Source organism: Cnephaeus nilssonii (assembly GCF_951640355.1).
Source record: "Cnephaeus nilssonii genome assembly, chromosome: 19".
Taxonomy (NCBI): domain Eukaryota; kingdom Metazoa; phylum Chordata; class Mammalia; order Chiroptera; family Vespertilionidae; genus Cnephaeus; species Cnephaeus nilssonii.
In genome coordinates this window covers 3275665-3303606 of record NC_137090.1, presented here as the reverse complement: position 1 = coordinate 3303606, position 27942 = coordinate 3275665, and the positions used below count along the sequence as shown (strand labels likewise).

At 62.8% G+C, this 27942-nt stretch overlaps 2 protein-coding genes across 3 annotated transcripts in view; one reads left to right on the top strand and one right to left on the bottom strand.

The window, feature by feature from the left end:
* ITGB4 (integrin subunit beta 4) overlaps positions 1 to 22329 on the top strand; it is a 28069-nt gene extending 5740 nt beyond the window's left edge. The window contains exons 7-40 of one of the 2 annotated variants that reach the window (XM_079797419.1): positions 68 to 239; positions 1124 to 1387; positions 1730 to 1819; positions 2063 to 2185; positions 2559 to 2723; positions 2884 to 2960; positions 3409 to 3611; positions 5886 to 5989; positions 6109 to 6207; positions 6380 to 6509; positions 7313 to 7435; positions 7518 to 7624; positions 8353 to 8386; positions 8562 to 8753; positions 8998 to 9101; positions 9341 to 9399; positions 9486 to 9509; positions 10339 to 10487; positions 10569 to 10748; positions 11647 to 11795; positions 13790 to 13994; positions 14676 to 14833; positions 15164 to 15344; positions 15457 to 15594; positions 16961 to 17143; positions 17229 to 17360; positions 18455 to 18673; positions 19072 to 19302; positions 20236 to 20385; positions 20885 to 21073; positions 21173 to 21328; positions 21409 to 21573; positions 21661 to 21771; positions 21889 to 22329. In XM_079797419.1, the coding sequence (XP_079653545.1) occupies positions 68 to 239; positions 1124 to 1387; positions 1730 to 1819; positions 2063 to 2185; positions 2559 to 2723; positions 2884 to 2960; positions 3409 to 3611; positions 5886 to 5989; positions 6109 to 6207; positions 6380 to 6509; positions 7313 to 7435; positions 7518 to 7624; positions 8353 to 8386; positions 8562 to 8753; positions 8998 to 9101; positions 9341 to 9399; positions 9486 to 9509; positions 10339 to 10487; positions 10569 to 10748; positions 11647 to 11795; positions 13790 to 13994; positions 14676 to 14833; positions 15164 to 15344; positions 15457 to 15594; positions 16961 to 17143; positions 17229 to 17360; positions 18455 to 18673; positions 19072 to 19302; positions 20236 to 20385; positions 20885 to 21073; positions 21173 to 21328; positions 21409 to 21573; positions 21661 to 21771; positions 21889 to 22028 (4906 nt within the window). In that variant the 3' untranslated portion in view covers positions 22029 to 22329. The remainder of the gene's footprint in view (positions 1 to 67; positions 240 to 1123; positions 1388 to 1729; positions 1820 to 2062; positions 2186 to 2558; positions 2724 to 2883; positions 2961 to 3408; positions 3612 to 5885; positions 5990 to 6108; positions 6208 to 6379; positions 6510 to 7312; positions 7436 to 7517; positions 7625 to 8352; positions 8387 to 8561; positions 8754 to 8997; positions 9102 to 9340; positions 9400 to 9485; positions 9510 to 10338; positions 10488 to 10568; positions 10749 to 11646; positions 11796 to 13789; positions 13995 to 14675; positions 14834 to 15163; positions 15345 to 15456; positions 15595 to 16960; positions 17144 to 17228; positions 17361 to 18454; positions 18674 to 19071; positions 19303 to 20235; positions 20386 to 20884; positions 21074 to 21172; positions 21329 to 21408; positions 21574 to 21660; positions 21772 to 21888) is intronic. The other variant, XM_079797418.1, reaches the window with a different exon arrangement.
* An 89-nt stretch (positions 22330 to 22418) lies between these two features.
* GALK1 (galactokinase 1) lies at positions 22419 to 26908 on the bottom strand. Its single transcript, XM_079797420.1, has 8 exons — positions 26710 to 26908; positions 25587 to 25776; positions 25015 to 25134; positions 24719 to 24854; positions 24430 to 24611; positions 22947 to 23097; positions 22695 to 22857; positions 22419 to 22614 (listed from the first exon to the last, which is right to left on the bottom strand). The coding sequence occupies exons 1-8, from the start codon at positions 26872 to 26874 to the stop codon at positions 22543 to 22545; spliced, it is 1179 nt and encodes a 392-aa protein (XP_079653546.1). The 5' UTR covers positions 26875 to 26908; the 3' UTR covers positions 22419 to 22542.
* Between the last annotated feature and the right edge of the window lie 1034 nt (positions 26909 to 27942).

The window sequence follows — 27942 nt, the reverse complement described above, 5'->3', positions numbered from 1 at the left end:
GAGAGGACGGCGGGGGCGGGGGCGTGTGCGGGTCTTGGCCCCTGACTCTCCCTCCCCCGCTGCCCAGGCTGAAGGAGCCCTGGCCCAACAGCGACGCCCCCTTCTCCTTCAAGAACGTCATCAGCCTCACGGACGACGTGACTGAGTTCCGGAGGAAGCTGCAGCAGGAGCGCATCTCGGGCAACCTGGACGCCCCCGAGGGCGGCTTCGACGCCATCCTGCAGACGGCCGTGTGCACGGTGCGCCGGGAGGGGCTGCCGGCCTGGGAGGGGCGGCGCTTCTCTACCGGGGCACCGGCTGCCCACTGGCCCGCCCGATGCCAGGCGGAGGCCCCACGTCCCGACGCTCTGGGTGGCCCTCCATTACCGTGCGGCTTTAGATGTGCCGGGAGCCACAGCCCCTCGCCCTGAGCATTGGCCGGCGAGGCAGACATGAGTCCCGGATCTCTGGAACCTTCCGTGCCCTGATGCCAGCCTCCCACCCAATCTCCTCCCTAATGCCAGTCTCCCAGTCTCCAACAGTGCTGGGCCGCTGAGGAAGGCACTTGATTTTATGTGCACGTCAACTTTTTCCCATTTTGAGAATAATATACCCATTTAATAGACAGCTTGGAAAGCAAAGAACAGAAATAGCCCATGACGTCTCCATGGTCAGACGGCAGCCACGGGTGTCCCACCAGCAAAGCTTGCTCCCTTTTCCTTGTTTCCTATGATTGGAATCGGTGTGCTGTTCACTCTGAAACTTGCTTCTTCTCACTTGGCGCATTTTCTCTTCTGTAATCGTCTCCACAATCATCCCATCTATCCTCTAACCAAGTGCCGTCCGCTGCTGGACCTCTTGGAACCGGCCTTTTCATTAATGTTGCATGGGGCACATGTTCCTATGCAGTTAAAACGTTCTGGAGGGTGACTAAGACCTTGGGGGAGTCGGATGGCCATGGCGCCCATGGTGTGCACAGACCCACACCCATGTCCTGCCCCGTCACTGGTTTCTGTCTTCCATGTCGTCACTCATTCATGACGACGGCATGCTGTTCGTGCCGTGGCCTCGCTGGGCCCCCCATGGGGACCCACTTTCACTGTCACACACGACAGCGCAATGACTGCCCTCCTTGCTCTCCCAGAGGGACATCGGCTGGCGCCCCGACAGCACCCACCTGCTGGTGTTCTCCACCGAGTCCGCCTTCCACTATGAGGCCGACGGTGCCAACGTGCTGGCTGGCATCATGAACCGAAATGACGAGGAGTGCCACCTGGATGCCACAGGCACCTACACGCAGTACAAGACCCAGGACTACCCGTCGGTGCCCACCCTGGTGCGCCTGCTGGCCAAACACAACATTATCCCCATCTTCGCCGTCACCAACTACTCCTACAGCTACTATGAGGTGTGTGTGGGGGGTGGGGGGTGGCCTGGGCCTCACCGGCCGAGAAAGGGGTGGGTGGGGGTCCATGGATCTTCTCAGACATCTCTCCTCTCTCTCCGTCTCTCCTCCCTCCCTTCATCCCTTACTCCCGCCCCAACCAGCCAGCACCTCCGTGGTGTGCCCTGGTGGGACAGGGAGGCCCTGTGCCCATCCTCCCCAGGCAGGTGGGGCTAAGAGGTCTGACTCTGAATGTGGCAGCAGAGTTCAGGCCTCAGCGATCCCTCTGCAAAGCGGGGATAACCCTGAGCTGTTGCCTGGATGCAGCAGCTGTCACTGAGCCGGGGCCTGGCTTTCTCTCCGCAGAAGCTGCACCGGTACTTCCCCGTGTCCTCGCTGGGCGTGCTGCAGGAGGACTCGTCCAACATCGTGGAGCTGCTGCAGGAGGCCTTCAACGTGAGGCGCGGCGCCCGCCCGAGGCCGGTCCCTCCGGGCAGGGCTGGGGGAGGCTGAGTGGGCAGTCTGGGGCTGGGGAACAGGGTGGAGAAATAGGACAGGCCAGTGAGGCAGGGTCCCCGGGGAGTCCACCTGAGCCCTGCCACCCTGATGCCACCCCAGTCCCCACACGGGAAGAGCACAGCCAGGCCCCAGGGGTGAGCCCAGGCTCCCCCAGGCCCCTGATCCCTGGCCCCCCTTTAGCGCATTCACTCCAACCTGGACATCCGGGCCCTGGACAGCCCCCGCGGCCTGCGGACCGAGGTCACCTCCAAGATGTTCCAGAAGACGGAGACTGGGTCCTTTCACATCCGGCGAGGAGAAGTGGTACGTTTTCATGGGGCCCCGGGGCAGGGAGGGCGGGCACAGCCCCTGCGAGGGGGTCAAGGACGCGGCCTCCGGAGTCAGACAGGCCTGGGTTCGAAGGCACCGGGTCAGCCCCTCGGATGAGCTGGGCACCTCCCTCGGCTTGTCTGTGACCTCGGCACAGCGGGGTCCGCCTGCACGGAGCTCAGAGGGTTGCTCAGACAGCGAACGGGCCAGACGAGGAGGGTCCCTGCTGGTGTCACGTGACTGTGCCCAGAGCGAGCCAGTTTCAGCCCCGAGGGCGAGCAGGCAGGGAGCTGGGTGCCAGGATCCAGGCACATCCTGAAGCTTGAGGCCCACGGGCCTGCCTTGGCTGACAGCAAGGTCCCTGCAGGGCACCTACCAAGTTCAGCTTCGGGCCATCGAGGACGTGGACGGGACGCACGTGTGCCAGCTGCCAGAACACGACAGGAAGGGCAACATCCACCTGAAGCCTTCCTTCTCCGACGGCCTCCGGATGGACGTGGGCATCATCTGCGACCCGTGCGCCTGCGAGCTGGTACGGCCGTGCCCGGGGCGGGAGGGAGCAGCGGAGCCAGCCGCCCCAAGCCCTGCGCCCTGCGGCCACGTCCCCCCGAGGGCGCCCTGAGGGACAGAGGCAGCAGGAGTGTCCAGTGGCCCTGCCCCCCTCCCGTACACCCCACACGTTCTCATTCCAGCAAAAAGAGGTGGGCTCCCCCCAGTGCAGCGGCAACGGAGACTTCATGTGCGGACACTGTGTGTGCAGCGAGGGCTGGTGAGTGCAGTGCCCAGCATGCCAGCGGGCCTCCCCCTGGGGCCCCGTATATGCCTGAGGAGGAGAGGGCACCCGTTGTTAGGTGCGTCCCGTTCAAAGCACTTTGAGCTACTTAGACCTACAGGACGCAGCTGGAAAGACGTGCAAGAATCAGGACAACGGGCCGTCGGGGCTGGGGCCTGGGACAGGCCTGGGAGGGAGACTGTTCACTTCATACCTTTTGTATTTTGAACCGCACACACGTATTACCCAGTCAGAAAGGAGCTCCTAAAGGAAGGGTGCGTTGAACAAGTCTTTCGTTAGGAAGGGACCCAGGAGGCCGAGGTTTGAGTCAGTGCAGCCACTGCTGTCGGCCCTCTCAGAGCCTCAGTTTTCTCATCTGTGAAATGGGCCGGTGAAAGGCCCAGCCTGGCCCCAGGCTGTGGGAAGTGACTGGCTCCTCCCTCAGGAGTGGCAAGACCTGCAGCTGCTCCACGGGCTCGCTGAGTGACATCCAGCCCTGCCTGCGGGAGGGGGAGGACAAGCCGTGCTCGGGGCGCGGCGAGTGCCAGTGCGGGCGCTGCGTGTGCTACGGCGAAGGCCGCTACGAGGGCCAGTTCTGCGAGTTCGACAACTTCCAGTGCCCGCGCACCTCCGGCTTCCTCTGCAACGGTGAGCTCAGCAGCCGCGGGGGCCAGTGCGGGGGCCCCGGTGCCAGCCCCTGCCCTGCCCTGCCGCTCCCCCATCACGACAGGTTGGGAGAGCCAGGCTGAGGCAGAATCCCAAGTTCAGACCCAGCCCTCCTCCGGACTCCCTGAGTGCCTCCTCCCCCCAAGGCCAGCACCAACCTGGACCTCTGTGCCCTCTGCGAACTTGATGCCCAAGGCCAGTGCGACGTTCCCCTTGTGCTTAAGACCCCCATTTCCCTGAGGTCCTCCAGGCCCTGCCCACCTCCTGTCTCCACTCTCCCCTCTCAGGGTGGGCATCGCCCAGCTCAACCCTCGTCGTTACTGGGATACAGCCTGGCGACCGCGCCTCTCTCAGGAGACGCTACATTTCTAGTGGGCACGCCTGCAGTTCCGCAGCCTCCGCAGCCCCACAGGGCCTCACGCCGTGGCCAAGGCCGCGGGCACATAGCCTGGCCCACGCTTCCCAGCCGGGCGGGGTCGCAGAACCCAGATAGGTGCCACGTGGAAGGACTGGATGGTTCCACGGAGGAGGGTGAATGAAAATCCACTCGTCACAGTCTTTTTTTTTTTTTTAATATATTTTATTGATTTTTTACAGAGAGGAAGGGAGAGGGATAGAGAGTTAGAAACATCGATGAGAGAGAAACATCGATCAGCTGCCTCCTGCACACTCCCTACTGGGGATGTGCCCGCAACCAAGGTACATGCCCTTGACCAGAATCGAACCCGGGACCCTTCAGTCCGCAGGCCGACACTCTATCCACTGAGCCAAACCGGCTTTGGCAACTCGTCACATTCTTATTAAGCCCCAACTGTATACTTGCCACTGAGGGTGGAGCCCCTGCTTTCCTACCCTTTCGTCCATTCTTGCTGTTGCCCCATCTCTCTTCTCCCTCCGCCCATCCCAGAGTGTGCTCAGAGGAACGCAGCGGGAGCCTAGTGCATCTGGAGGAAGGCAGAGCTGGGAGCCAGGAGGGGAGGCGGGCGCTGTGGGGAAGGAGGCAAGGCCAGAGCGCAAGGTGGGCCCAGGTCTAGGCTAGTCCAAATGCTTGCTTGCTTTTTTACTTTATATACATATACATTTTCTAAATATATACTTTTATTGATTTCAGAGAGGAAGGGAGAAGAAGAGGGAGAGAGAGAAACATCAATGATGAGAGAGAATCACTGATCGGCTGCCTCCTGCACATCCCACACTGGGGATCGAGCCCGCAACCTGGGCATGTGCCTTGACCGGGAGTTGAACTGTGACCTCCTGGTTCATAGGTCAATGCTCAGCTACTGAGCCATGCCACTGGGCCAAACCTTTTCTTAAAGAGTCAGACAAGCCCTAACTGGTTTGGCTCAGTGGATAGAGCGTCGGCCTGCGGACTGAAAGGTCCCAGGTTCGATTCCGGTCAAGGGCATGTACCTTGGTTGCGGGCACATCCCCAGTGGGAGGTGTGCAGGAGGCAGCTGATTGATGTTTCTCTCTCATCGATGTTTCTAACTCTCTATTCCTCTCCCTTTCTCTCTGTAAAAAAATCAATAAAATATATTTAATTAATTAATTAATTAGATAAAGGGTCAGACAATAAATGTTTTCAGCTTCGTGAGCCGCATGGTCTCTGTCACAATGACCCATCTCTGCTGCTGAAGCAGAAAGAGCTGTGAACAATGCGTCAAATGAGCGTGGCTGTGCTCCAACGAAACTCTCAAAAACAGGTAGTGAGGTGGGCTGGCCTACAGGCCATAGTCAGTCAACCTTTATTCTAGTGGAAGGCCGTTGGACTTTGTCCTAAAGGCAAAAGAGAGGCACTGGAGGTTTTGTTTTCATTTTCTAGCTATTTGTATGTTAACCTTGTATCCAGGCACCTTGCTAAACTCACTAATGAGATCTAATAATTTATCTGTACATTTTTCTTGATATTTTGTGACAGGTTCCTGATACTTGGAAGTAATGACAGTTTTATTTCTTACTTCCCAATACTGATAAGTTTTATTTCCTTTTCTTACCTTATTGCATTGGCCAAGACTCAATAGAGGTTCTTAAACAGGGGAGCCACACGATTGGATTTGTTTTGGGATGGTCACTCTGCAGAGTGGAGAGTAGAAGGTGGGATGGAGGGGAACAGATGGAGGGAAGATTTTTGAAGAAAGTGAGGAAGAGATGGCTCTACCCCTGAGCTCAGCTCCCACAGGTCCTCCCCGGCAGGTGGGCAACCAGGACTGCAGGTGTGAATGGGCTCTTCCCCCCTCCCCCGCCCCCTCCCTGCAGACCGGGGACGCTGCTCCATGGGCCGGTGTGAGTGTGAGCCTGGCTGGACAGGCTTGAGCTGTGACTGCCCCCTCAGCAATGCCACCTGCATCGACAGCAATGGGGTAGGCCTGGGCATGGGGCAGGCAGTGCGGGGCGGCAGAGTGGGATCCGGTCAGGACCACCCACCCTCTCAGGCAGGGATGGGGTGCAGCTGGCTCACTGGTGCCTCCTCTTGCCTCAGGGCATCTGCAATGGGCGTGGCCACTGCGAGTGTGGCCGGTGTCACTGCAGCCAGCAGTCCCTCTACACGGACACCATCTGCGAGATCAACTACTCGGCGGTGAGGCCGGGATTGCTGGGCTGTGGGCACGGGGACCCTGGGCACAGGGCAGGGTGGGCAGGAGGGGCTGAGCCTGGTGCTGTAGGAGCCGGACGCGGGTGCGAGGTTGGCGGAGTGGGCCTGGCAGAGGCCTGCCCAGCACAGTGTTCGCCTGCCCTCCTCTCCCATCCAGGTCCGTCTGGGCCTCTGCGAGGACCTGCGCTCCTGCGTGCAGTGCCAGGCCTGGGGCACGGGTGAGAAGAAGGGCCGCACGTGCGAGGAGTGCGGCTTCAAGGTCAAGATGGTGGATGAGCTTAAGAATGGTAAGGGGCAGGGGCGGAGGATCGGGGGTGCCGAGAGCCTAGGCCAGGGGCATTCAGTGGGGTAGGAGGTGTCACTGATCTGGACAGGGGTACAGAGCTGGGCAGAGGCCTCGTAATCTAAATTGAGGCTGCACAGCCCTAGCCAGTTTGGCTCAGTGGATAGAGCGTCCGCCTGTGGACTTGAAAGGTCCCAGGTTCGATTCCGGTCAAGGGCACATGCCCTGGTTGCGAGCTCGATCCCCAGTGGAGGGCTTGCAGGAGGCGGCCAATCAATGATTCTCTCTCATCATTGACGTTTCTATCTGTCCCTCTCCCTTCTTCTCTGAAAGCAATGAAAATATATATATTAAACTGAAGCTGAGGCTGCGCAGTCGAGATGAGGGTTCCAGATCTGGGAGGGGTCACGGAATCCGGGCAGGAGGCACATAGACCCGGGCCACGGGCAGAGCTGGTTAGGGACCAAAGAGTCTGGGACGGGGGCACCGGCCTGGGCAGGGGTGTGAACACAGCAGGGACACGTACCAGGCCATGCGGGTCCACAATGTCCTCTCCTCTGGGTCAGACACATTTCCCAGAAGCCCAGCTCCCAGGTGAGGCTCAGGATGGGGAGGTGGGGCACAGATTTGCAGACTCTGATGCTCCTGGTCAGGATACCAGACCTGTGCAGGGGACTTGTGTTCTTCCCCAGGGGATGCCTCTGGCCCTGGGGGGTGGGCCCTGGGGGGCAGGACCCCTGGGGGTGGGCCCCAGGTGGGGGCGGGCCCTGGGGGGCGAGGGGCGCCTGCTGACTGCCTGTGGTGCAGCGGAGGAGGTGGTGGAGCACTGCTCCTTCCGGGACGAGGAGGACGACTGTAACTACAGCTACACCGTGGAGGGCGACGGCACGCCCGGGCCCAACAGCACCGTCCTGGTGCACAGGAAGAAGGGTGAGCTGGCGCCCGGCCGCCGGAGGTGGGGGGCCCGTCAGACCGCGCCCAGGGATGAGCACCACCTTCCTCCTCCCCCTAGACTGCCCTCCCGGCTCCTTCTGGTGGCTCATCCCGCTGCTCATCTTCCTCCTGCTGCTCCTGGCGCTGCTGCTGCTGCTCTGCTGGAAGTACTGTGCCTGCTGCAAGGTGAGGCTCCGGGTCCCCACCAGTCCCCCGCCCCCGCCCCAGGGTCCTCGTAGCTGTCAGAGGCCCGGTGAAGCCACGTCTTCTGCCCAGTTCTCATGCCCCCGTTCCCCCAGCCCAGTTCCGCGGCTCTGCCCACATCAGCGGCTGGCTGTCTGGGAGCACCTGCCCTGGGGCCAGCCACCTGCAAAGGGCCCCGGAGCCCACAGCCCTCCCCCCAGGAGCTGACGGTCGCATTGCGACAACAGACAAGAGGCAGGAAAGCGTGGAGGGCGGCACAGCCCGGGAGGCTGAGCTGTGGGAACCTCCAGGGTTATGGGATGTTAGTGTGAGTTACAGGGAAAGGGTTCTGTGACCAAACACATTGGAACTCTCGTGACCTCTGCAGGACTTCTCAGAGCCTTTGGTCCAGCTGATGCGTAGTGAAACCATAAGAGGGGAAGGAGCTCAGTGCCTCCCAAATGGGTTTGATCATAGAACCTTTACTTTACAGAGGATCTTGCAAGACCAGGGTCCCCTGGCACACACTTTGGGAACTCTCTGCCCCATCACCCTCTGTACCGCCCTCTGTGCCCCACACCTAGATCCCTGCAGCTGCCTGGCTGTCCTGGTGTCTGGGGGAGGCACTGTGGCCCTCTGGACCATTGCTGCCAGTGGGTGGGGCGGTGGCCGGGGCGGTTGACTGGGCTGGGCAGCTATCCCAGCCCTCATCCCCACCCCTTGTCCCCTAGGCCTGCCTGGCACTGCTCCCTTGCTGCAACCGAGGTACGGGCCTGGCATCGGCAGGGGTGGTGCGCGGGGCTCTGACCACTCCTTGCCCAGCGGGGGTGGCGGGGAAGGAGGGCCGAGCGCGGAACAGGGGAGGCAGGCCCCGGGCTCCCCCTGAGGGCGGCGCGGGGAGGACCTGGCGCAGGGCCTCATGCTGAGACCCTGCCCGAAGGCCACATCGTGGGCTTCAAGGAGGACCACTACATGCTGCGGGAGAGCCTCATGGCCTCGGACCACCTGGACACGCCCATGCTGCGCAGCGGCAACTTCAAGGGCATCGACAGGGTCCGCTGGAAGGTCACCAACAACGTGCAGCGGCCCGGCTTTGCCACCCACGCTGCCAGCACCAACCCCACGGAGCTGGGTGAGGGCCAGGGCCGGGTGCCGCGGCTCTGGGCAGGCCCTTGGCGCCGGGGGCACGCTCACTGCTGCTCCGGGCCCGGGATCAGCCACTCCCGCTTTCTCTGAGTGTTGGGTGCGGGCACGGGCCTGGCCACCTTCTGCCCTTCGTGATGGCGCTACAGGCTCCGGCCGCCAGCCAGCCAGGGGCTTCTGTGGTGCCCGCCGTGCAGGGAGCTAACGGCCCCCTCCCTGCCCCCCCCCCCCAGTGCCCTACGGGCTGTCCCTGCGCCTCGCCCGCCTCTGCACCGAGAACCTGCTGAAGCCGGGCACGCGAGAATGTGACCAGCTGCGCCAGGAGGTGGAGGAGAACGTAAGGGCAGCGGCCTCTCCGGGCCGGGCGAGACCCGGGGGGCGGGAGAGCCCCGGCAAGCGCCCGGGGGACCTGGATGCTCCCGGTGGGACAGGGGCCTCCGTGGACACGCGCCTGGTGTGGCGTGTCCTGGGATCGGCTCCCTCTGAGCGGTTCCTGGCGGGGATGAGGCCATGGGCGTGCCCATAGGGAGGCCCGGCCGGCCCAGGCAGGTCCTCATGCCCGCCCTTGCCTGGCAGCTGAACGAGGTGTACAGACAGATCGCAGGCTCGCACAAGCTCCAGCAGACCAAGTTCCGGTGCGTCCTGTCCTGGGTGCCCGGGGTGGGGTGCGGGAGCCGCCCCGGGGCCCACCTGGCTCACGGTCCCCTCTTGCTCCCCACAGGCAGCAGCCCAACGCCGGGAAGAAGTGAGTTGAAGACACAGGGGGATAGCCCCAGCCACCTGCCCCACCTGCCCCTCCCCCACCCCCCGCCCCCTTTCCATCCTGCAGGTAGGGAAGGCTGTATGTCCGTCATGGGGTAGGACCTTCATTTGAGAAATACTGACATGAGCCCTACTATGAGCCAGCCCCGTACAAACAGGTAGACCCAGGGGTCCACACGGGACCAGGGTGGCCCCCTGCAAACCGAGGCTGAAAGAGGTTCAGTAACTTGCCCAAGGTTACCTGGTTATTAAGAAATAGGGCCAGGCCTAGCCAGTTTGGCTCAGTGGATAGATCATCGGCCTTCGGACCAAAAGGTCCCAGGTTCAATTCCAGTCAAGGGTACATTCCTCGGTTGCAGGCTCCTCCCTAGCCTGGGCCTTGGTCAGGGCATGTGCAGGAGGCAACCAATCAATGTGCTTCTCTCATATGGATATTTCTCTCTGTCTTTCCCTCTCTCTTCCACTCTCTCTAAAAATCAATGGAAAAAATACCCTTGAATGAGGATTTTTTTTTAAAAAAAAAGGAAGTAAATAGGGCCAGGATTTGAACCCAGGCTTTAGCGCCTACACCCTTAGCATCTTTGCTGCCCTGCATCTCCGGGGCGAGAATAGCCCCATTTCACAGAGGAGGTCACTGAGGCTCGGGGAGGCACAGGGCTTGGCTGAGGCTGCAGGGTGCAGGGGTGGGGCCAGCATGGGCCTGGTTCTGAAGAACCTGCACTGTTTTGCTGCCCACATCTCGCCCCTTGATGACAGGGACAAGTGCCACCTCCTGGCCAGCCTGACCCCTTTCCGCCTGACCCCGCCCCCAGGCAGGACCACACCATTGTGGACACGGTGCTGATGGCGCCCCGCTCGGCCAAGCAGGCCCTGCTGAAGCTGACGGAGAAGCACGTGGCCCAGCGGGCCTTCCACGAGCTCAAGGTGGCCCCCGGGTACTACACCCTCACTGCGGACCAGGGTAAGTGGGCAGCCCCCCGCCACTCAGTGTCCCCTCCCACCCCGTGTGGCCCCATAGCTGACCGCCCCCACCCCCACGCAGACGCCCGGGGCATGGTGGAGTTCCAGGAGGGCGTGGAGCTGGTGGACGTCCGGGTGCCCCTCTTCATCCGGCCGGAGGACGACGATGAGAAGCAGCTGCTGGTGGAGGCCCTCAATGTGCCCATGGGCACCGCCACCCTCGGCCGCCGCCTGGTGAACATCACCATCATCAAGGAGCAAGGTCGGTCAGTGCGGGGGGAGCAAGGAGGCAAAAGGGGAGTCTGGGGCCCTAGCCGGTTTGGCTCAGTGGATAGAGCGTCGGCCTGCGGACTGAAGGGTCCCGAGTTCGATTCCGGTCAAGGGCACATGCCCGGGTTGTGGGCTTGATCCCCAATAGGGGGCGTGCAGGAGGCAGCTGATCAATGATTCTCCCTCATCATTGATGTTTCTCTCTCCCCCACTCCCTTCCCTCTGAAATCAATAAAAAATAAAATAAGAATGGGGAGCTGGGGCCCCTTGCATTCCAATGGAAGTGGGGCCTGGCTGTGTGGCCTGGGCAGGTCACGTAACCTCTGCGAGCCCTGGTTTCGCCGTCTGTAAAATGGGCGTCGGCTTTTACACGGAGCGTGCGGCTGCACAGCTCTGCGCGGAGCTTCCGTTACAGTCACTCACCGGTGCTGGGTCCGCCTGGAGCCATCCACGTCCCTCCCCTGCCCTCTCCCCTCTGGCCTTTGAACCAGGCCGTTGGCTGGACCTCCCTGGGGTGCCAGGCCATCAGAGCAGGAAGGAGTGGGGCCCCTGTGCCCAGGCCTGTCTAGAGGGTGGGCAGGGCTTCGCATCACGGACACGCAAGCTGCCCTCCCTCCCTGCTCCTTGCACTCAGGGCCTCACCTCGGTTGTGCCCCCACCTGGCCTCCTTCCTCTGCCCTGGCCCCTCCAGGATGTGTGCTGGACACTGTCCCAGCCCCTTCAACTTTTTCTGGAAAAATGTCCCATCCCCTTCCTCGGTCCTCCCCAGAGAGTGGTGGGGTGTGGGGTGACAGGCAGCCTGCTGGAGTCTGGGCTGGGCGGGGGCAGGGCGGGAGGAGTGGAGAGGGGACTGAGGTTAGGACCCTCTGACTGTGCCCGGCCCCTTGCAGCCAACGGCATAGTGTCCTTTGAGCACCCTGAGTACCTGATCAGCGTCGGGGAGCAAGTGGCCCGCATTCCCGTCGTCCGGCGCATCCTGGACAACGGCAAGTCCCAGGTGTCCTACCGCACACAGGACAACACGGCGCAGGGCAACCGGGTAAGCTCCGCCCTGGGGTTGAGGGCACATCCCGGGGGGCGGGGAGGAGCGGACATGGCGGCTGCCTGGGTCCCTGGACGCCTGTAGGTGAATGTGCGTGGTTTGACTTGCAGGCTTGTTTGTTTGTGTTTCGGAGTTTATTGCCAGCATTTAAAAACTAAAAATATTCCAATCAAAAATTAACTCAAAAAACACTAAAATCTAGTCTTACTGGGCCCACAGGGCCATTTGGCCAAGGCAGGGAGAATGCACTCAGCGGTCCGGAGCCCGGCCACATCCGAGTCTTCTTTTTATTGGTCAGAACAGTTTTCATTATTGATTCGATGCTCCCAATAAAAATTCCAAAGGAGAATTTGTATGGCCAGAAATTTCACAGAATAGGCCATAATACACAAGAGATTCCGGCTGTCCTGTTAGGCTTTTATAAAAATGCGTTTGGTATTTAACAATTTTTAAGAACCATTTTTATTATTTCCCAACTTTTTATTTTGAAAAACATCAAACCTCCTGAAAAATGGAAAAAACTAATTAAATTAGCATATGTGTGCCCTTTTGATAGATCCACCAGCTGTTAATATCTGCTTTCTCTCTCTTTCTATACAGATCTAGGTATCCATGCATATGGATACAGACGTATCTGTAGTTCCACATCTGTATGACTGTAGGGAGAAGGGAGAGAGAATCTGGCTTAGTTCTACACTAAGTGGCCAGATTATTATGATCTCTGAACGCATAATAATCTGGCCACTCAGTGTATATCCTATATAATAAAAGGCTAATGTGCAAATTGTCCCCTCGACCAGCAGGCAGGCTGGCCAACTGCCCATGTCCTCTCCCCCTGGCCAGGCTGGCCGGACCCCGCCCATGCACAAATTCATGCACCGGTCCTCTACTCTAATATATATATATATATACTGAGTGGCCAGATTATTATGCGTTCAGAGATCATAACAATCTGGCCACTCAGTGCATTTGCTGAACTCTCTCCACAACTGTGGATTTCATGTGGGCCCTAAATACGTGCGGCACCTGCCAGGAACACGGTCATTCCTTCTGCAAAACTGCAACACAGTTACCACACTTAAGGAACTTCCCATCAAACTCGCACCTGATCATTAGTCCGTATTAGTCCGCGTTCAGAGGTCCCTGTGCTCGGGGTCCCGTGTGTCCTTGATTGCCTTTCCCACTCCAGGAAGCAGAGAGCTGGCATCGCCGCCTGAGGCCCTGTGTCTTGAGGCTCCTTTAATCCAGAGCAATTTCCCAGCTTTGTGTTTCATGACTTTGACATTTTAGACTGCCCCCCCCACCCCGCCCCCGCCCCCGCCAGCCCACTTCAATGGACTTGCAGGCGACTCCTGCCTTTCTTCCACTCGCTGTCTCACTCTCTGGGTTCTGTAGCACCTGTAGAATGTGCCTGGTAGGCACAGTGGGCCTGACCAGCTGTGCCCGGAATTGAAATGTTAGTTTTGGAGCGCCACCTAGTGGTCGGATGTGGGGATTGCCGCCCCACACCCGTTCCAGTTGATTCACTCACTGCACACACGTGGGACACTCAGGAAAGCTCTGGGGCGCTGCGAGTGGAAAGCGGGAGCTGATAGAAGCACCCCACCCGGCAGGCAGGGCCTGGGGGTGGCAGGGTCCTAGACTGCAGAGCCACATTGTGGGGGATCTGAAATCCCAGCCCCTCCGGATGAGCGCCTGCCTGTGGGGGTCTCTATGCCTTGGTTCAAATCCTGGCTCCCCCACAGCTACCTGTGTGAACGTGGGCAAGTGTCTGCCCCTCTGTGGGCCTCAGTTCCTCATCTGTAAAATGGGGACAATGCTACCTCTACCGCACACTGCTGTGAGGAGGAACTGAGCTAATCCTTGTCAAGTGACGCCCAGGAGGTGCCATAGGAACTGAGCCCGTGTGGGACCGCCTGTGTGGGATGCGCTGCCGTGTCCCTGAGGTCGGGGTGGGGCGTGCGGCCGGTCTGACCCCTTCCCGCTCCCAGGACTACGTCCCCGCGGAGGGCGAGCTGCTGTTCCAGCCCGGCGAGACCTGGAAGGAGCTGCAGGTGAAACTCCTGGAGCTGCAGGAGGTGGATTCGCTCCTGCAGACCCGCCAGGCCCGCCGCTTCAACGTCCAACTCAGCAACCCCAAGTTCGGGGCACGCCTGGGCCAGCCCCACTCGGCCACCGTCATCATCGGGGACCGAGGTGGGCAGAGCCTGGGGTCCGTTGACGCAGGCGGTGGGGGAAGGCGGGGGCTCTCTCCGCGAAGGCTGCCCGTCTTAGCGAACAAGCACACAGTGCGGCCGCCCCGTTTCCATTTCAGCGCCGACCAGCGCATTTGCAGCTTAAGTCCGCCCCACGCAATGTTTAGGATCTTCTTACCCCGAGAAAAGCATTGGCTGCTTATTTGAAATTCTAACGTACCTAGGCATCCTGCATTTTATCTGGCACCCCTATGCTCACCGTGAACCCCAGGATTAGGCCCTTTGACTTCCACTTTAGGGGTGAAAGGGTTACTTCTGATGGGTCCTTAGCCTCCTGGATGTGCACGCCCCCCAGAGGCGCTTGTGGAAAAAAATGGGAGAGAAGGGGGGGTTCTTAGGAGGAGGAGCAAATGTCCTCATGGGGAACATTCCCTTTGCTGCCAGACAATCTCCCTCCTCCTCCTCGTTTCTCCAAAGACCCTCCTGGGTCCTCCACCAGGCTTGGCAGGATGCCCCCGGCGGCACCCGTGGGGCACCCGTGGAGAGAGACTGCAGGGCAGGTGTCTCCATCACAGCTGGGTGTTTCACTGGGCCCCCTGCGCCCCCTGGTGGTGGGAGTGAGATTCTGCTGTGTGAGGGGATGTCTGAACTGGCTGCCCCCCCCTGGCTTCACCCACTACAGATGAACTGGACCTGACCTTCCAGAACCAGACCCAGACTGCATTCCCAGTCTCCCACAGTGTCCTGGGCGCCCCACAGAACCCCAATGCCAAAGCCGCCGGGTCTCGGAAGATCCACTTCAACTGGCTCCCCCCTCCTGGCAAACCAACAGGGTACAGGGTAAGGCAGAGGGGCGTTGAGGGAGGTGGATGGTGAGGCTGGCAACCACTGGGGAGGTGGCTTCCCAGGGCCAGAGGGCCATGAGGGTGAGCGAGGGCATGTGCCCAGGGAGCTTTCAGACATTTTCCCTCCTTCCTGGAACGTGGCCCCTCCGCCCCCGAGAGCCGCCCCCCGCCACCCCCCCAGCCCTGCTGTGTGAACCCGCAGGTCACTCCGCCCCTCGGAGCCTTGGGGTCTCACTGTGCAAAGGGGACAGTAGGGCAGGTCAATGGAATCCAAGCTGCTTGGCGCTCGCGCTTCCCCACTGACCAGCCCCTCCCCCGGGAGCAGGTGAGGTACTGGATCCAGGGGGACTCCGAGTCCGAAGCCCACGTGCTTGAGAGCAAGGTGCCCTCGGTGGAGCTCACCAACCTGTACCCGTACTGCGACTATGAGATGAAGGTGTGCGCCTTCGGCACGCAGGGCGAGGGCCCCTACAGCTCCCTGGTGTCCTGCCGCACCCACCAGGAAGGTGAGGCCTCGCCACGCCCAGCCGCCCAGTATGCCCAGCCCTGCGCCCTACCTCCCAGATCTCCACCCTCTTCTGCCACTGACCGCTCTCTTCCTGCCCACCCCCCACCCAGTACCCAGTGAGCCAGGGCGTCTGGCTTTCAACGTCGTCTCCTCCACCGTGACCCAGCTGAGCTGGGCTGAGCCCGCCGAGACCAACGGCGAGATCACAGCCTATGAGGTCTGCTACGGCCTGGTCAATGAGGACAACCGTAAGCCCCCTCCTTCCGCCCCGGGGGTGGCAGCCATGGAAGGGGAGGGGCCAGAGTGGGAGGGAGGCCACACTGTCCCGCTCAGCGGATGAGCCCCTACATCTGGGCGCCTGAGGCATCATTAGGTTTCTGGTCTGGTTGAGGCTGGTTGCATTCAAAGGTCAGGCCCAGAAGCTTCCAGGGCTGGAGGGGGTGGAAGGCCTGAGGTTACACACGTGCCATGGGCTCACAGACAGGGGGTGCCTTCCCGTACAGGTAACCAGACGGCTAGTTCTCACACCGTTCTCTTGGGGGCAGAGTCGAGTTGCCAGGTTTAGCAAATAAGAACAGAGGACACCTTGAATTTCAGATAAACACGTGTTTTAGTACATTCCATGCCACATTTTCTGGCAGCCCCAGGCCGGAGGGCCCGGCAGAACCAGTCGGGGAAGGGAGGAAAGTGTGGGCGATCCCTGCCAATCTTCAAGAGAGAGAGTATTTGAGGAAGTTGGTCCAAACCCTCACCTGGTACAGGGACCTCCTCCTCGCACCCTCGCCTCTGCGTGGTCAGCCCCAGGAGGGAGAGCTCACCACCCCTCTGACCGGTGGCCCCCGGATGGGTCAGGCTCAGCCGCCTGGTGGCCCGCTGGGCAGAGGACGGCGGGGTTGATGTTGCTGGGCATCGGCTCGTGGCTCTTTGCCAGCCAGGCACACCAAGCACCACCTCCTCAGCATCTGCGTCACATCCTTGGCTCATTCGGAGTTCACAGCACTTAGTTCATGTCAGGAAGTCGCCTCTGACCCTGCCTTCAATCCCAGGGGTGACAGGCACCCCGCCAGAAGCTCACGGCTGGGGGGGTTCAGTGCACGGCTTGAACTTGAATGTGGGGCCCAGCCCGAGGGCATCAGCACGTGGTGCCCTCTCCCCTGCTCCCGCCAGCTGAGAGGATGCGAGGGGCTGGGCCCTGGCGTTAGGGACCCCCACAGGCGGACAGGTCTTCTTCATAGTCCTTCGAGCTGGTCCTGGCGGGGGGACACCAAGGGAATGCGGAGTCATTTTCCACAGCCTCCTTCGGGCCGCGTTGGAAACTGAGATGTGTACTGGCCTCCCAGGGTCCGTTACCAATTAGCAGAGGTAACACTGGGGCCACCCTGAGTCTAGACCTGATGCTGCCACTTAACTTAGTGATGAGCCCTTTGGAGAGCTGGCGACACGTGTCTAAACCAGTCACGCCCAGGTTCTCAGGGGTTGGCACCGCCGGGGTTCGGTACTGCTCGCTCCCTGCCTGTCCCGGAGCGCCCGGGTGCCGTTCCTGTCCTGCTATGTCAGAGGCAGGCGGGGGCCAGGCGGGACCTAGGCGACCCCTCTGAAGCACTCTCCCGCCAGGACCCATCGGGCCCATGAAGAAGGTGCTGGTGGACACCCCCAAGAAGCGGATGCTGCTCATTGAGAACCTGCGGGAGTCCCAGCCCTACCGCTACACGGTGAAGGCGCGCAACGGGGCAGGCTGGGGGCCCGAGCGGGAGGCCATCATCAACCTGGCCACCCAGCCCAAGCGGCCCATGTCCAGTGAGTGGGGCACGGGGAGGCACGGGGCAGACAGGGTGCACCGGAGGCCGAGACTGGGCTCTGGCTCACCCTCCCTCCCCTGCAGTCCCCATCATCCCCGACATCCCCATCGTGGACGCGCAGGGCGGGGAGGACTATGACAGCTACCTCATGTACAGCGACGAGGTCCTCCGCTCCCCATCCGGCAGCCAGCGGCCCAGTGTCTCCGACGACACAGGTGAGCAGGATCCCCGAGAGGAAGGTGGGGGTCCTGGAGAGAGGGTGGGGTGTCACTAGTGTCCAGAGAGAACAAAGGGGCCAGTGACCTCTGGGCATGAAGGTCAAACTCTCAGGTCAATAGTTGGACAGGGACAAAGAGCACACGGCACGCGTGCAAACACGTGCACATCTGTGCGTGAGGACAGGGAGACACCTGCTGGGGGCAGATGCTCACAGACCCGTGCAAACGTGCTCCACTCATGCCCACGGGACCACGCGGAAACACAGCTTTGCAGCTGAAAGGCTCGCCAGCTGTGCCATGGAGTCAGGACCCCCGGCGGCCTCCCAGGGACAGGGCTGTGAGGGAGGAGGCATGGCCCGGAGCAGCCACTTGCCCCGCTCCTGGTCCCTCCTCGATTCCTACACACTGCGGGCAAAGCGCCCTCAGCTGGAGTCCCAGCTACACAGTTTGAGCTTCTGGCTCCACTGCAGGAATTCAGATAAATCACTACGGGCTCTGTGCCTCAGTTTTCTGATCTGTACAATGGGTACAATGGGATGCCCATCACACAATGCCATGAGTGCAAATCCTCCAGGACTGTATTTTCTTTCATCCCTGTCTATGCCTCAGGCCCCAGGGACCACATTCCTGCCCTCACCAGGCAGAGCTTGGGCTTAAGGAACCTCAGCCTGGGCGTCTTGAGAGGGCTCAGAGTCTGGGGGCAAGAGGAGCCCCAGTTCAACTGCTACTGACCCCCCCTCACACACACACCCTGAACATTCCGGCTTCGGGAACTGTCCCTGGGAGGCTGGCAAGGAAGAGATGGCTCTCTCCATTATACAGAAGGGAAACTGAGGCTCAGAGCAGGGAGCCCTCACAGCTGGTGACAAAGCCAGGGCCACCCCTGGTCTCCCAGGCCTTTCCTTACCCGCTGCCCCCAGGCTGCACTGGCTCATCCGCGGGAGAAGGGCCTTCCCTGTCGCCTGGCTCCCTGTCCCTGCCGTGCACCCCCTCCCACCCCCACCTGGATCCCAAAGAGCCGGAGGACCGCTCCGCCGCCCGCACCCTCCCGCGCCGCCGGCGGTGCCAACGCGCCCTTCGTTGTTCCCAAGGCGGCGGCTGGAAGTTCGAGGCCCTGCTGGGGGAGGAGCTGGACCTGCGGCGCGTCACGTGGCGGCTGCCCCCGGAGGTCATCCCGCGCCTGTCCGCCAGCAGCGGGCGGTCCTCCGACGCCACCGAGCTGCCCCGCGGGCCCCCGGACGACGGCGCTGGGGGAGCAGTGGGGGAGGGCGGCAGCTGGGCCCACGGCGCCGCGCCCGGGGCCCCCGGAGGTGACCGGCGCAGCCCGACCCCACACCCACCTAGGCTCACTCTCTTGGCTTCTTGGGGCCCAGCCTGAGCTGGCTGCGGCCAGGCTGCCCACTGAGGCCCCTCCCCTGCCAGGGGCTGAGCGAGGGCTGGAGGCAGGCCTTCCTCCCCGCCCCCCCAGAGCCAAAGGGCCCCTAGGGCAGGGCTGGCTGCAGGGACAGCGCCTCCAGCTGGCTCAGCGGGGCTCGGCCTGTCCACAGTGGCCTGGCGCCTGGCCGGAGACCACGAGTTGCAGGAGCCTGTGTGGCCCCGTGGACCCCTCCCTCGTGGGCCAAGGGGGGCCTCTAGTGGCCAGGCAATCCCGGAATTCCCAGGGCTGCCTGGTGCTGGCCTGTCCCGGTGACCCTGTTCTCCCCTGCAGAGCACCTGGTAAATGGACGGATGGACTTTGCCTTCCCGGGCAGCGCCAACTCCCTGCACAGGATGGCCACGACCAACGCCTCCTACGGCACCCACCTGAGCCCACACCTGCCCCACCGAGTGCTGAGCACCTCCTCCACCCTCACCAGGGACTACCACTCGCTGACGCGCACCGAGCACTCGGGCACGCTGCCCAGGGACTACTCCACCCTCACCTCCCTCTCCTCGCAAAGTGAGTGCACCGCCAACCCGCCTCTCCTGCTGCCCTCCTTTCTTTCTTTTTTAAAATATATTTTCTAAAATTAAATTGATTTTAGAAAAGGAGAGGGAGAGATAGAAACATCAATGATGAGAGAGTCATTGATCGGCTGCCTCCTGCACGCCCCACAGTGGGAATCAAGCCTGCAACCCGGGTATGTGCCCTGATTGGGAATCGAACCTGTGACGTCCTGGTTCATAGGTTGATGCTCAGCCACTGAACCATGCTGGCCAGGCTGACCCCTCGTTTCTTCCGGCTCCTGGAGGCTTGGGCTGCCTCGGCCTGCTGTCCCCCCTGCCCATCCTCCAACACACACGTACTTCCTGCCCCTCACTCCTGTTTTGTCCCACCCTAGGCCTCCCTCCCATCTGGGAAGACGGGAGGAGCAGGCTTCCACTGTCTTGGACCTTGGGGTCCTGGAGTCGGGCTCAGATGAAGGGGTTCCCCCCTTCCAGGGACTCACGAGACTCTATAATCCTGGCTGGGCAGCCAGCAGCGCCCCCTTGGGGCCCAGGTAGTAGAGCGTGGCCACCGTGTCTCCACAGCTGTCCTGCTCCATCTATCATCCACGGCCATTGCAGTCACTGCCCATGACCCTGCACCCCTCCATTCCATCCACATCAGCGCTGATGCCTAACAGCCTCGCCTTCCAGGGGTGCCGGGCTGGGGCAGGAGGGGCCAGGCCAGCCGAGGGGTGGGGGGCTCACGGCGCTTGGCACAGGCAGGGCCCACACCCACCCTGAGGACAGGCGGGAGGTGCTAGCGGGCCTGGACAGGCTGTTGCCGGTGAGTGAGCCACCTGGCCAGCAGTCAGTGTAGGCGCGACAGCTGAGGGAGGTCAGGAGCTGACCTAGGACTCCTGTCCGGGGACCCCGAGCCAGACTGACTGTGGCCTCCCGTCTCCAGGTTCCCGCTTGGCTGCAGGCTTGCCCAACACCCCCACCCGCCTGGTGTTCTCAGCCCTGGGGCCCACGTCTCTGAAAGTGAGCTGGCAAGAGCCACAGTGCGAGCGGGCGCTGCAGGGCTACAGCGTGGAGTACCAGCTGCTGAACGGCGGTGAGGCCCGGCTGCAGGCGGGCTGTGGCCTGGCCACATGTGACACCAGGGCACACGGCTGTGGCAGGAATCCGCCCACGTCCCTTGAACACTAAAGCCCCACCGCCCAGCCTGAGAGGGTCTCACTTCTGAGCCCTCACCCACTTCCCGGGGGCTCCCCAGGCTACTCCCTCGGCAAGATGCTGCCCAATGAGGCCTCGTTGGCCTCAGGACCCAGGCCCTCTGCTGGCCTCGATGCCTTTGTGGGAACCGGCACTTTCTGGGCCGACATACTCTCAGCAGCATGACCTGGGCCATACACAGAACACGGGGTTTCAGGCCCCCTCTTCCCTTGTGTAGCGGGCAACCTGACCCACAGACCACAGCAGACTGGCCCCAAACCAGCAACTCCTGGTGGGTGCTGACCAGGTCTTAGCAGCAGCCCCGGAGGGGGGGGGGGGGGGCGGGGAGGACCAGGCCAGGAGCAGGAATAAAGCTGCTCCCACCCCACTCACTCCAGGTGAGCTGCATCGGCTCAACATCCCCAACCCCGGGCAGACTTCCGTGGTGGTGGAAGACCTTCTGCCCAACCACTCCTACGTGTTCCGCGTGCGGGCCCAGAGCCAGGAAGGCTGGGGCCCGGAGCGCGAGGGTGTCATCACCATCGAGTCACAGGTGCACCCTCAGAGCCCGCTGTTACCCCTGCCAGGTGAGCCGCTCCCCCCACCCCCCTGGCTGCCCCCACCCACCCACCTGCTTCTCCAGGTGTGCTAGACCCACACATCGCCCTCTCCCTCTGCTGCCCCAGGCTCCGCCTTCACCCTGAGCACGCCCAGCGCCCCGGGCCCACTGGTGTTCACGGCCCTGAGCCCAGACTCGCTGCAGCTGAGCTGGGAGCGGCCGCGCAGGCCTGACGGAGACATCCTGGGCTACATGGTCACGTGCGAGATGGCCCACGGAGGAGGTGCTGCCCGCCCCAGGGTCAGGGTGGAGGGGGGTGGTGGAGAGGGAGCCACAGGGGCTCAAGGCTTCTCCCCGGCCCAGAGCCAGCCATTACATTCCAGGTGGACGGCGACAGCGCCGAGAGCAGGCTGACGGTGCCGGGCCTCCGGGAGAACGTGCCCTACAAGTTCAAGGTGCAGGCCAGGACCACCCAGGGCTTTGGGCCGGAGCGTGAGGGCATCATCACCATTGAGTCCCAGGATGGAGGTAGGGCACCTTGCCCCTTCGCACCCCATCCTTTCTCTGACCACCCCTCTGGCACCATCCCCTGAGGGGCTCATCTGTCCACTCCAGGCCCCTTCCCACAGCTGGGGGGCCTCTCGGCGCTCTACCAGCACCCACTGCCAGGCGAGTACAGCAGCATCACCACCACCCACACCAGCACCGGCGAGCCCTTCCTGCTGGGTGAGTGGCCGGGGGGGGGGGGGGGGGGGCGGGGGCAGGCTCTCCTGGGGGAGACAGAGCACACAGACGAAGAGGGCAGGGACCTAGCCAGGTCTCTCAACACCTCTTCCCCTGCAGACGGCCTGGCCCTGGGGCCCCGGGGCCTGGAGGCAGGCGGCTCCCTCACCCGGCATGTGACCCAGGAGTTTGTGAGCCAGACGCTGACCACCAGCGGGACCCTCAGCAGCCAGGTGGACCAGCAGTTCTTCCAGACCTGAGCTCCCCACCGCGACCAGGCGTCCTCGAACCTGGGCCCCCTCTGCCCCCCCCCCCCCGCCCCGGAGCTGCCTCAGCTACACCATCCTTGGACCCCTGGTGGCCCCACCCACCCGCATGCTGATCACAGGACCAGTGCTTCTGGGGGTGGGTGCCCTCTGGGGGGCAGGAAGAGGGCAGAGGTCCCAGAAGGCCCTCTGTCTGCCCCACCCCCATCCCCCGCCAAGCGCATTTGTAACCAAAGCGCCGGGACCAGCATGACATGGACCCAGCTTTGTCCTGCACTTAATAAAAGAGTTTGCTACCGTTTGGCTCCGCCCTGCCCAGTCCTCCGGGACCTGCCCAGAGCCGGAGAGCGGGTCCGACACCCCCTTCTCTGCTGGCCAAGCACACACCCCCTCTAGAGGTACTGAGGTCTGAGGCACATGTTTATTGAGCACCCAGGTGCGGAGGGCAGGCGCCGGCGGCACGGAGCTTCCTGGCTTGCCGCCTGGCAGGCCCATGCCCGCGTGGAGCTCACCAGGGCAGCGCCCGGGCACCGTCGGCGGCCTGGGAGAGGTAGAAGGTGGCGGTACCGCTGTACTGCGCCTGTGGGAGAGGCAGAGGCCTGAGCTCGGGGACCCTGGGAACCTGCTCCGCCCCTCGCCCCGGCCCCAGCGTCCACCCACCTGTATGTGCTGCATGGCTTGGGGAGCAGCGGAAGCCTCGAGCAAAGTCACCGTGCAGCCCCCAAAGCCGCCGCCCGTCATGCGGCTGCCATAAACCCCGGGCGCCGCCAGCGCGGCCTGCACCAGCTGGTCCAGCTCCGGGCAGCTCACCTCGTAGTCATCCCTGCAGAGCAGATGCAGGGCGGGCCTGGGACCAGCCCCACGCGGCCCGGGGGACAGCCGGTGCCCGGTGCCCGGTGCCCGGGGCCTCACCTGAGGGAGTGGTGGCTCTCCACCATGAGGCGGCCGAAGGCTCTGTAGTCGCCCCGGCGGAGGGCAGCCGCTGCCTGGGCCGTGCGCCTGATCTCCCCCACGACGTGCCGCGCCCGCCGGAAGCCCTCCTTGCTCACCAGCTCTCTGCCCGCTGGAGAGGAAAGGGGTCAGCAGACCCACCACCCACTGGCGAGGGCCCCTGCGGACGTGGGGACAGGGCACCATGGCTCCGGGTGGTGGGGGAGCCTCCGGTGGGAGGCCTGGCTCTGGCAAGGCCAGGTAGAACCTTGGGCTGGTCACTGAGCTCCCAGCGCCTCCCCTCAACTTACAGCGGGGAACCCACTTGATTCGGGCGCCCAGGCCCAGGTGGGCTGACACCTGCAGAGCTCCGGCAGGGCGCCTGGCACACATGGGTGCTCATGCCCAGCAGTTCAAGTCCCAGACCCGGGGCTTCCGAGGTGAGTGGGACGCAGTGCCTCCCGGGGGCCGCGGGAGAGCAGGAGGCACCACAGGGAGCCTCCGAGGGCTGGGGCTCCAGAGGTGGGGATGGGAGAGGCACAGGCAAGGGCCCAGGGGACACCAGGACCCAGCAGACTCCCCCCCCCACACACACACACACTGAGGGGAGAGGGCCAGCCGCAGCCCCGAGGGCCAGGGCACCTGCTACCTAAATCGACTACCTTCCTGGCCAAGTGTATCAGAGCCCTAAACACCTCACTCCCTGAGCCTACTCCGAGGACTCCAACCCGGAGAATGAGAATGCAGAGAGAGACATGGCTGACACGTTCATCACGGTGTGAGGTGGAATTATCATAAAGTGGTTAAAGCCCTGGCTGGTGTGGCTCAGTGGATAGAGCGTCGGCCTGAGGACTGAAGGGTCCCAGGTTTGATTCCAGCCAAGGGCACATGCCAGTTTGCAGGCTCGATCCCCAGTAGGGGGCATGCAGGAGGCAGCCGATCAATGATTCTCTCTCATCATTGATGTTTCTATCTACCTCTCCCTCTCCCTTCCTCTCTGAAATCAATAAAAATATATATTTTTTAAAGTAAATTACCATGTACCTGGATGCCGGAATATTAGCTTTAAAAAAGCCATGTTGATGGGCCTTTCATGGCATAGAATAATGTTACATTTTTTTAAAGGGAGAGGGTGACAATATTTAACTTTGAAAAACGTTCTCCAAAGGGGGGTTCCACGAGGGAGACAGAGATGCACAGAAGCACTGGGAGGAAATACGCTCAGAGCTGACGGGGGCGATCTCCGGTGGTGGCCTTACCGCTTATTCTCTGTGCTTGTCTGCAATCCTCATGTTGGGAACAACAGTACTAAGATTCCCAGCAGCCCTGCTGAGGTGGGGGCCCTAAGTTAATGGTGTTTGGGGAGTGGGCAGAGCATGGCGGGGATCCTGGGGATGAGGCCCTCTCAGCCCCGGCCGGGGGCCCCCGCTATCTCCAGGACGGACGGCACCCGGCCAGCTCTCACCCTCCAGCTCCTCCATCTGCACCTCCCGGAGGCTCTCCTTGCCCAACGCCCGGGCCACCTCTTCGCACTGGCGGCGCCGCAGGGGGTACTCGCTGGAGCCCAGGGAGTGGCGGACGTTGGAGTTGGTGATGAGCACGGCCAGCTTGGGGTCAGACAGTGGCACCAGGCTTGTCTCCAGGGACCTGGGGTGGAGTTGGAGTGGGGAGATGACAAGGCCAAGTGTCTGCCTGCCATGCCCCGCAGCGGACACGCTCTGCCCAGAAGTGGAGGAGACAAGGGCGCCCCTAACCTGCAGTCGATGAGCAGCGCATGGCCCTTCTGCGCCAGCAGGGCGATGAGTTGGTCCATAATGCCACAGGGCACCCCTGCGAAGCTGTGTTCGGCCCGCTGACACACCTGGGCCCGGGCGGCTACTGTCCCCGAGTCTGTGGCACAGGGTGAGATGGGAGGCTGGGGCCCAAGAGGGGGCACCGGGGGCAGGTGGGGTCCCCGCCCCCTCTGAGAGCCTCAGCAAGAGAAGAAGCCGACCACAGGAGACCTCGCTCGGGGGAGGCAGGCTGGGTGGGAGCTGGGCTCTGGAGGTACCTGGGCAGAGCTGCTGCAGGAAGGTGTACGTGGCCACTTCCAGGGCTGCCGAGCTGGACAGCCCACCCCCCAGGGGCACGGAGCTGACCACCACTGCGCTGAAGCCGGGGAGCGGGGCGGCTGCAGGGGAAGCAATGGGTGAGGCTCAGCTGCGCCGCCTGGGAGGACGGGCACAGGGAGGCATGTACTGTATTTCCGTATGACGTGAGGCAACTGCCTGGTGCCTGCTTCCACGAATGGGTCTCAATTGTCAAAGGCCACCCACCTGCTGGGCCAAGGGGCCCACGGCCCTCCATCCTACCCTGAGGTTCCTGGGACACAGGCTTCCCAGTTCTCCTGGTTTAGGGCTCCGGAGGCCACAGGTTAGGGTTTGCATCCTGACTCCTCCAATCATGTAATGGGCAGCCCAGGGCAAGGTCTGGACCCTCTCAGGGTGTCAGTTTCTCCATCTGTACAATGGGATGCTCTACCCTGCAAGCCTACCCCACAGTGGACTGGGTGAGCTAACGGGTTTTATGGCCGAGAGGCGGTGCTCTTGGCTCCTGAACTTGACCCAGGCCCGGGTCCCATACCTGGGTAGTGCTGAATCACTCCCTTGACATAGTTGGCCCATCGGGGGGTCCCAGGCTCCAGGGACCGCTGGGCTGTGGGCAAGGGGAACTGCAGCAGCCTGGGCTCGTCGGCGTCCTCAGAGGCGGTGAGGAGGGAGACGAGGCCGTCTGCCCGGGGGCTGCCCACCATCACGGTCACCAGCTCCAGAGCCTGGCGGGAGGGACAAAGGGTATGAGGCAGCTGAGGGAGGGATGAGGCCCCTCTCATACTAAAGTCCCGAGGAATGTGGGACAGACAGGAGCGTGACCTCCAGGCTCAACAGGAAAAGAATGGCAGTGTCTCCCGGAAGAGCCTGAGGGCTGAGCTGGCCTTGGGGGCTCAGGCCCTGCCCCCTGGATTTGCAGGGGCGGGACCAGTGCAGAGAGCACACCTGGACTCTGCCCTCCACGTGGGCGCCCAGCTGTGGGCACAGCGGAGCTCCAGCTCAAAAGGAAAACAGAATCAGGAGCTCCATCCGGTGCCTTCCCATTTGGGGGTAACCTCAGGTGTGCTACAGCCACTCACTTGCCAAGCTGCGGGGTGGGGTGAAGAGAACCCCTGGCTGAGAGCTGGGAGGGCTCCTGAGCCCAGTGGGAGCCCCACCAAGCACCAGCTGTGTGACCTTGAGCAGACCGCTAGTCCTCTCTGGGCCTGGCTCCCGCTCAGTACTAGGAAGTGGACCAGGCGGAGCCTCAGGGCTAGTTCCCGCAGGGTCTGCAGGGCCTCATGGAAGCCAGAGTCTGAAGCATCTCCTTCCACTTGCAACACACACGGGTTGGGGGGGGCACATTTTGAGGTGGCTCCCAGGTTGCTGGTAAGGATCAGCCGTCCACAGAGGGCGAGCTGGAGCGAGGAGGCGTGGGCACACCCCCTCCCAGCCTCCTTCCTCTCGGATCGCCCTTCCTCCCTTCCTACGTGAGAAATGTCCCGTCCCAGGGTCCCTCCCACGTGCTCGGCCCCCCAACTCGCCGGAGTTGAAGTTCGGCGCGGCCCGACCCACAGTTCACGCGGGGGACCGGGCGCCTCCCCGCGCCCCTCGGGCCCGCCTTCCCGACGGGGCGGCCGGCGCCCCCGGGGAGGCTCGGGGCCCCTCGCAGCCCTCACCATGGGCAGCACCAGGCCCTGGTTGTAGTCCGTGTGCTCCCCGATGAGGTTGACGCGGCCTGGCGCCGACACCGCCAGCTCGGGCTCGGCCCCGAACTCCTCCCGGAAGGCCGCCCGGGCCCGGGCCAGCAGCTCCGCGACCTGCGGTGGCCTCGAGGCAGCCATGGCGCCCGCCCTCCGGCCGAGGTGCAGCCCGAGCGGAGCGGGATGCTCGGGGCGGGGCCGCGGCGGGGGGCGTGCATTCCTGCGCCCGCCGCCCCGCCCGGCCGCCCGCCCCGCCCCGCCCCGCCCGGCCCGCCGGCCCCGCCCGGCCGCCGGCCCCGCCGCCCCGCCCCGCCCGGCCGCCCCGCCCCGCCCGGCCGCCCGCGCCCCCGCCCCGCCCGGCCCGCCGGCCCCGCCGCCCTCCCCGCCCCGCCCCGCCCCGCCCGCTGCGCCGTCCGGTCCCTCCCGCGGGGGGCGGGGCCCGGACTTGGGGAAGGAGCGCGGGGCGCCCACTCGAGTGGTACCGGGCCGGCTGGGAGGTCTGAGCCGCCCTCCCGGGCTCTGTGCCCACCCCCACCCACCCACAGCCAGGGCGACCCCGCTGCCACCCAGCCCGGGGGGGGGGGGGGGGGTGTCCCAAAGGGACCTTCCAGGTCCTAACGCCCTGCAGCTGGGAGAGGTCACAGCCCTGGTCACGGGTCTGCAGAGGGGGCCTGGCCGCAGTGAGGAGCGATAAAGCCAGTTGGGTGGTGAGCAGGCAGCGGCTCTCACAGGCTCCTTCCCGGGGTGGACACAGGCACAGCTGCTGGCTGGGAGGGCTGAGCGGGGGCCGTGGACAGCAGTGGGCCCGCCCCTGCTGGAAGGACCTGCCGCCGCTGCCAAGGTAGGCTGGGCTGTGGGCTCCAGCAGGGGGTGCTGCGGGCGCCGGGACAGGGGGGTGGCGAGGTGAGAGGGTGATAGCTAGGGGTACTGAGTTCTCTTTGAGGCAAATGCTCGAAGGTTGACTGTGGTGATGGTTGTAGGTATCTGTAAATACACTAAAACCACACTTTAAAACACACACACACACACACACACACACACACACACACACGTTTTTATTGCTTTCAGAGAGGAAGGGAGAGAGAAACATCAATGATGAGAGAGAATCATTGATCAGCTGCCTCCTGCCCACTCCCTACTAGGGATTGAGCTTGCAACCTAGGCCTGGGCCCTTGACCAGAATCAAACCTGGGACCCTTCAGTCCACAG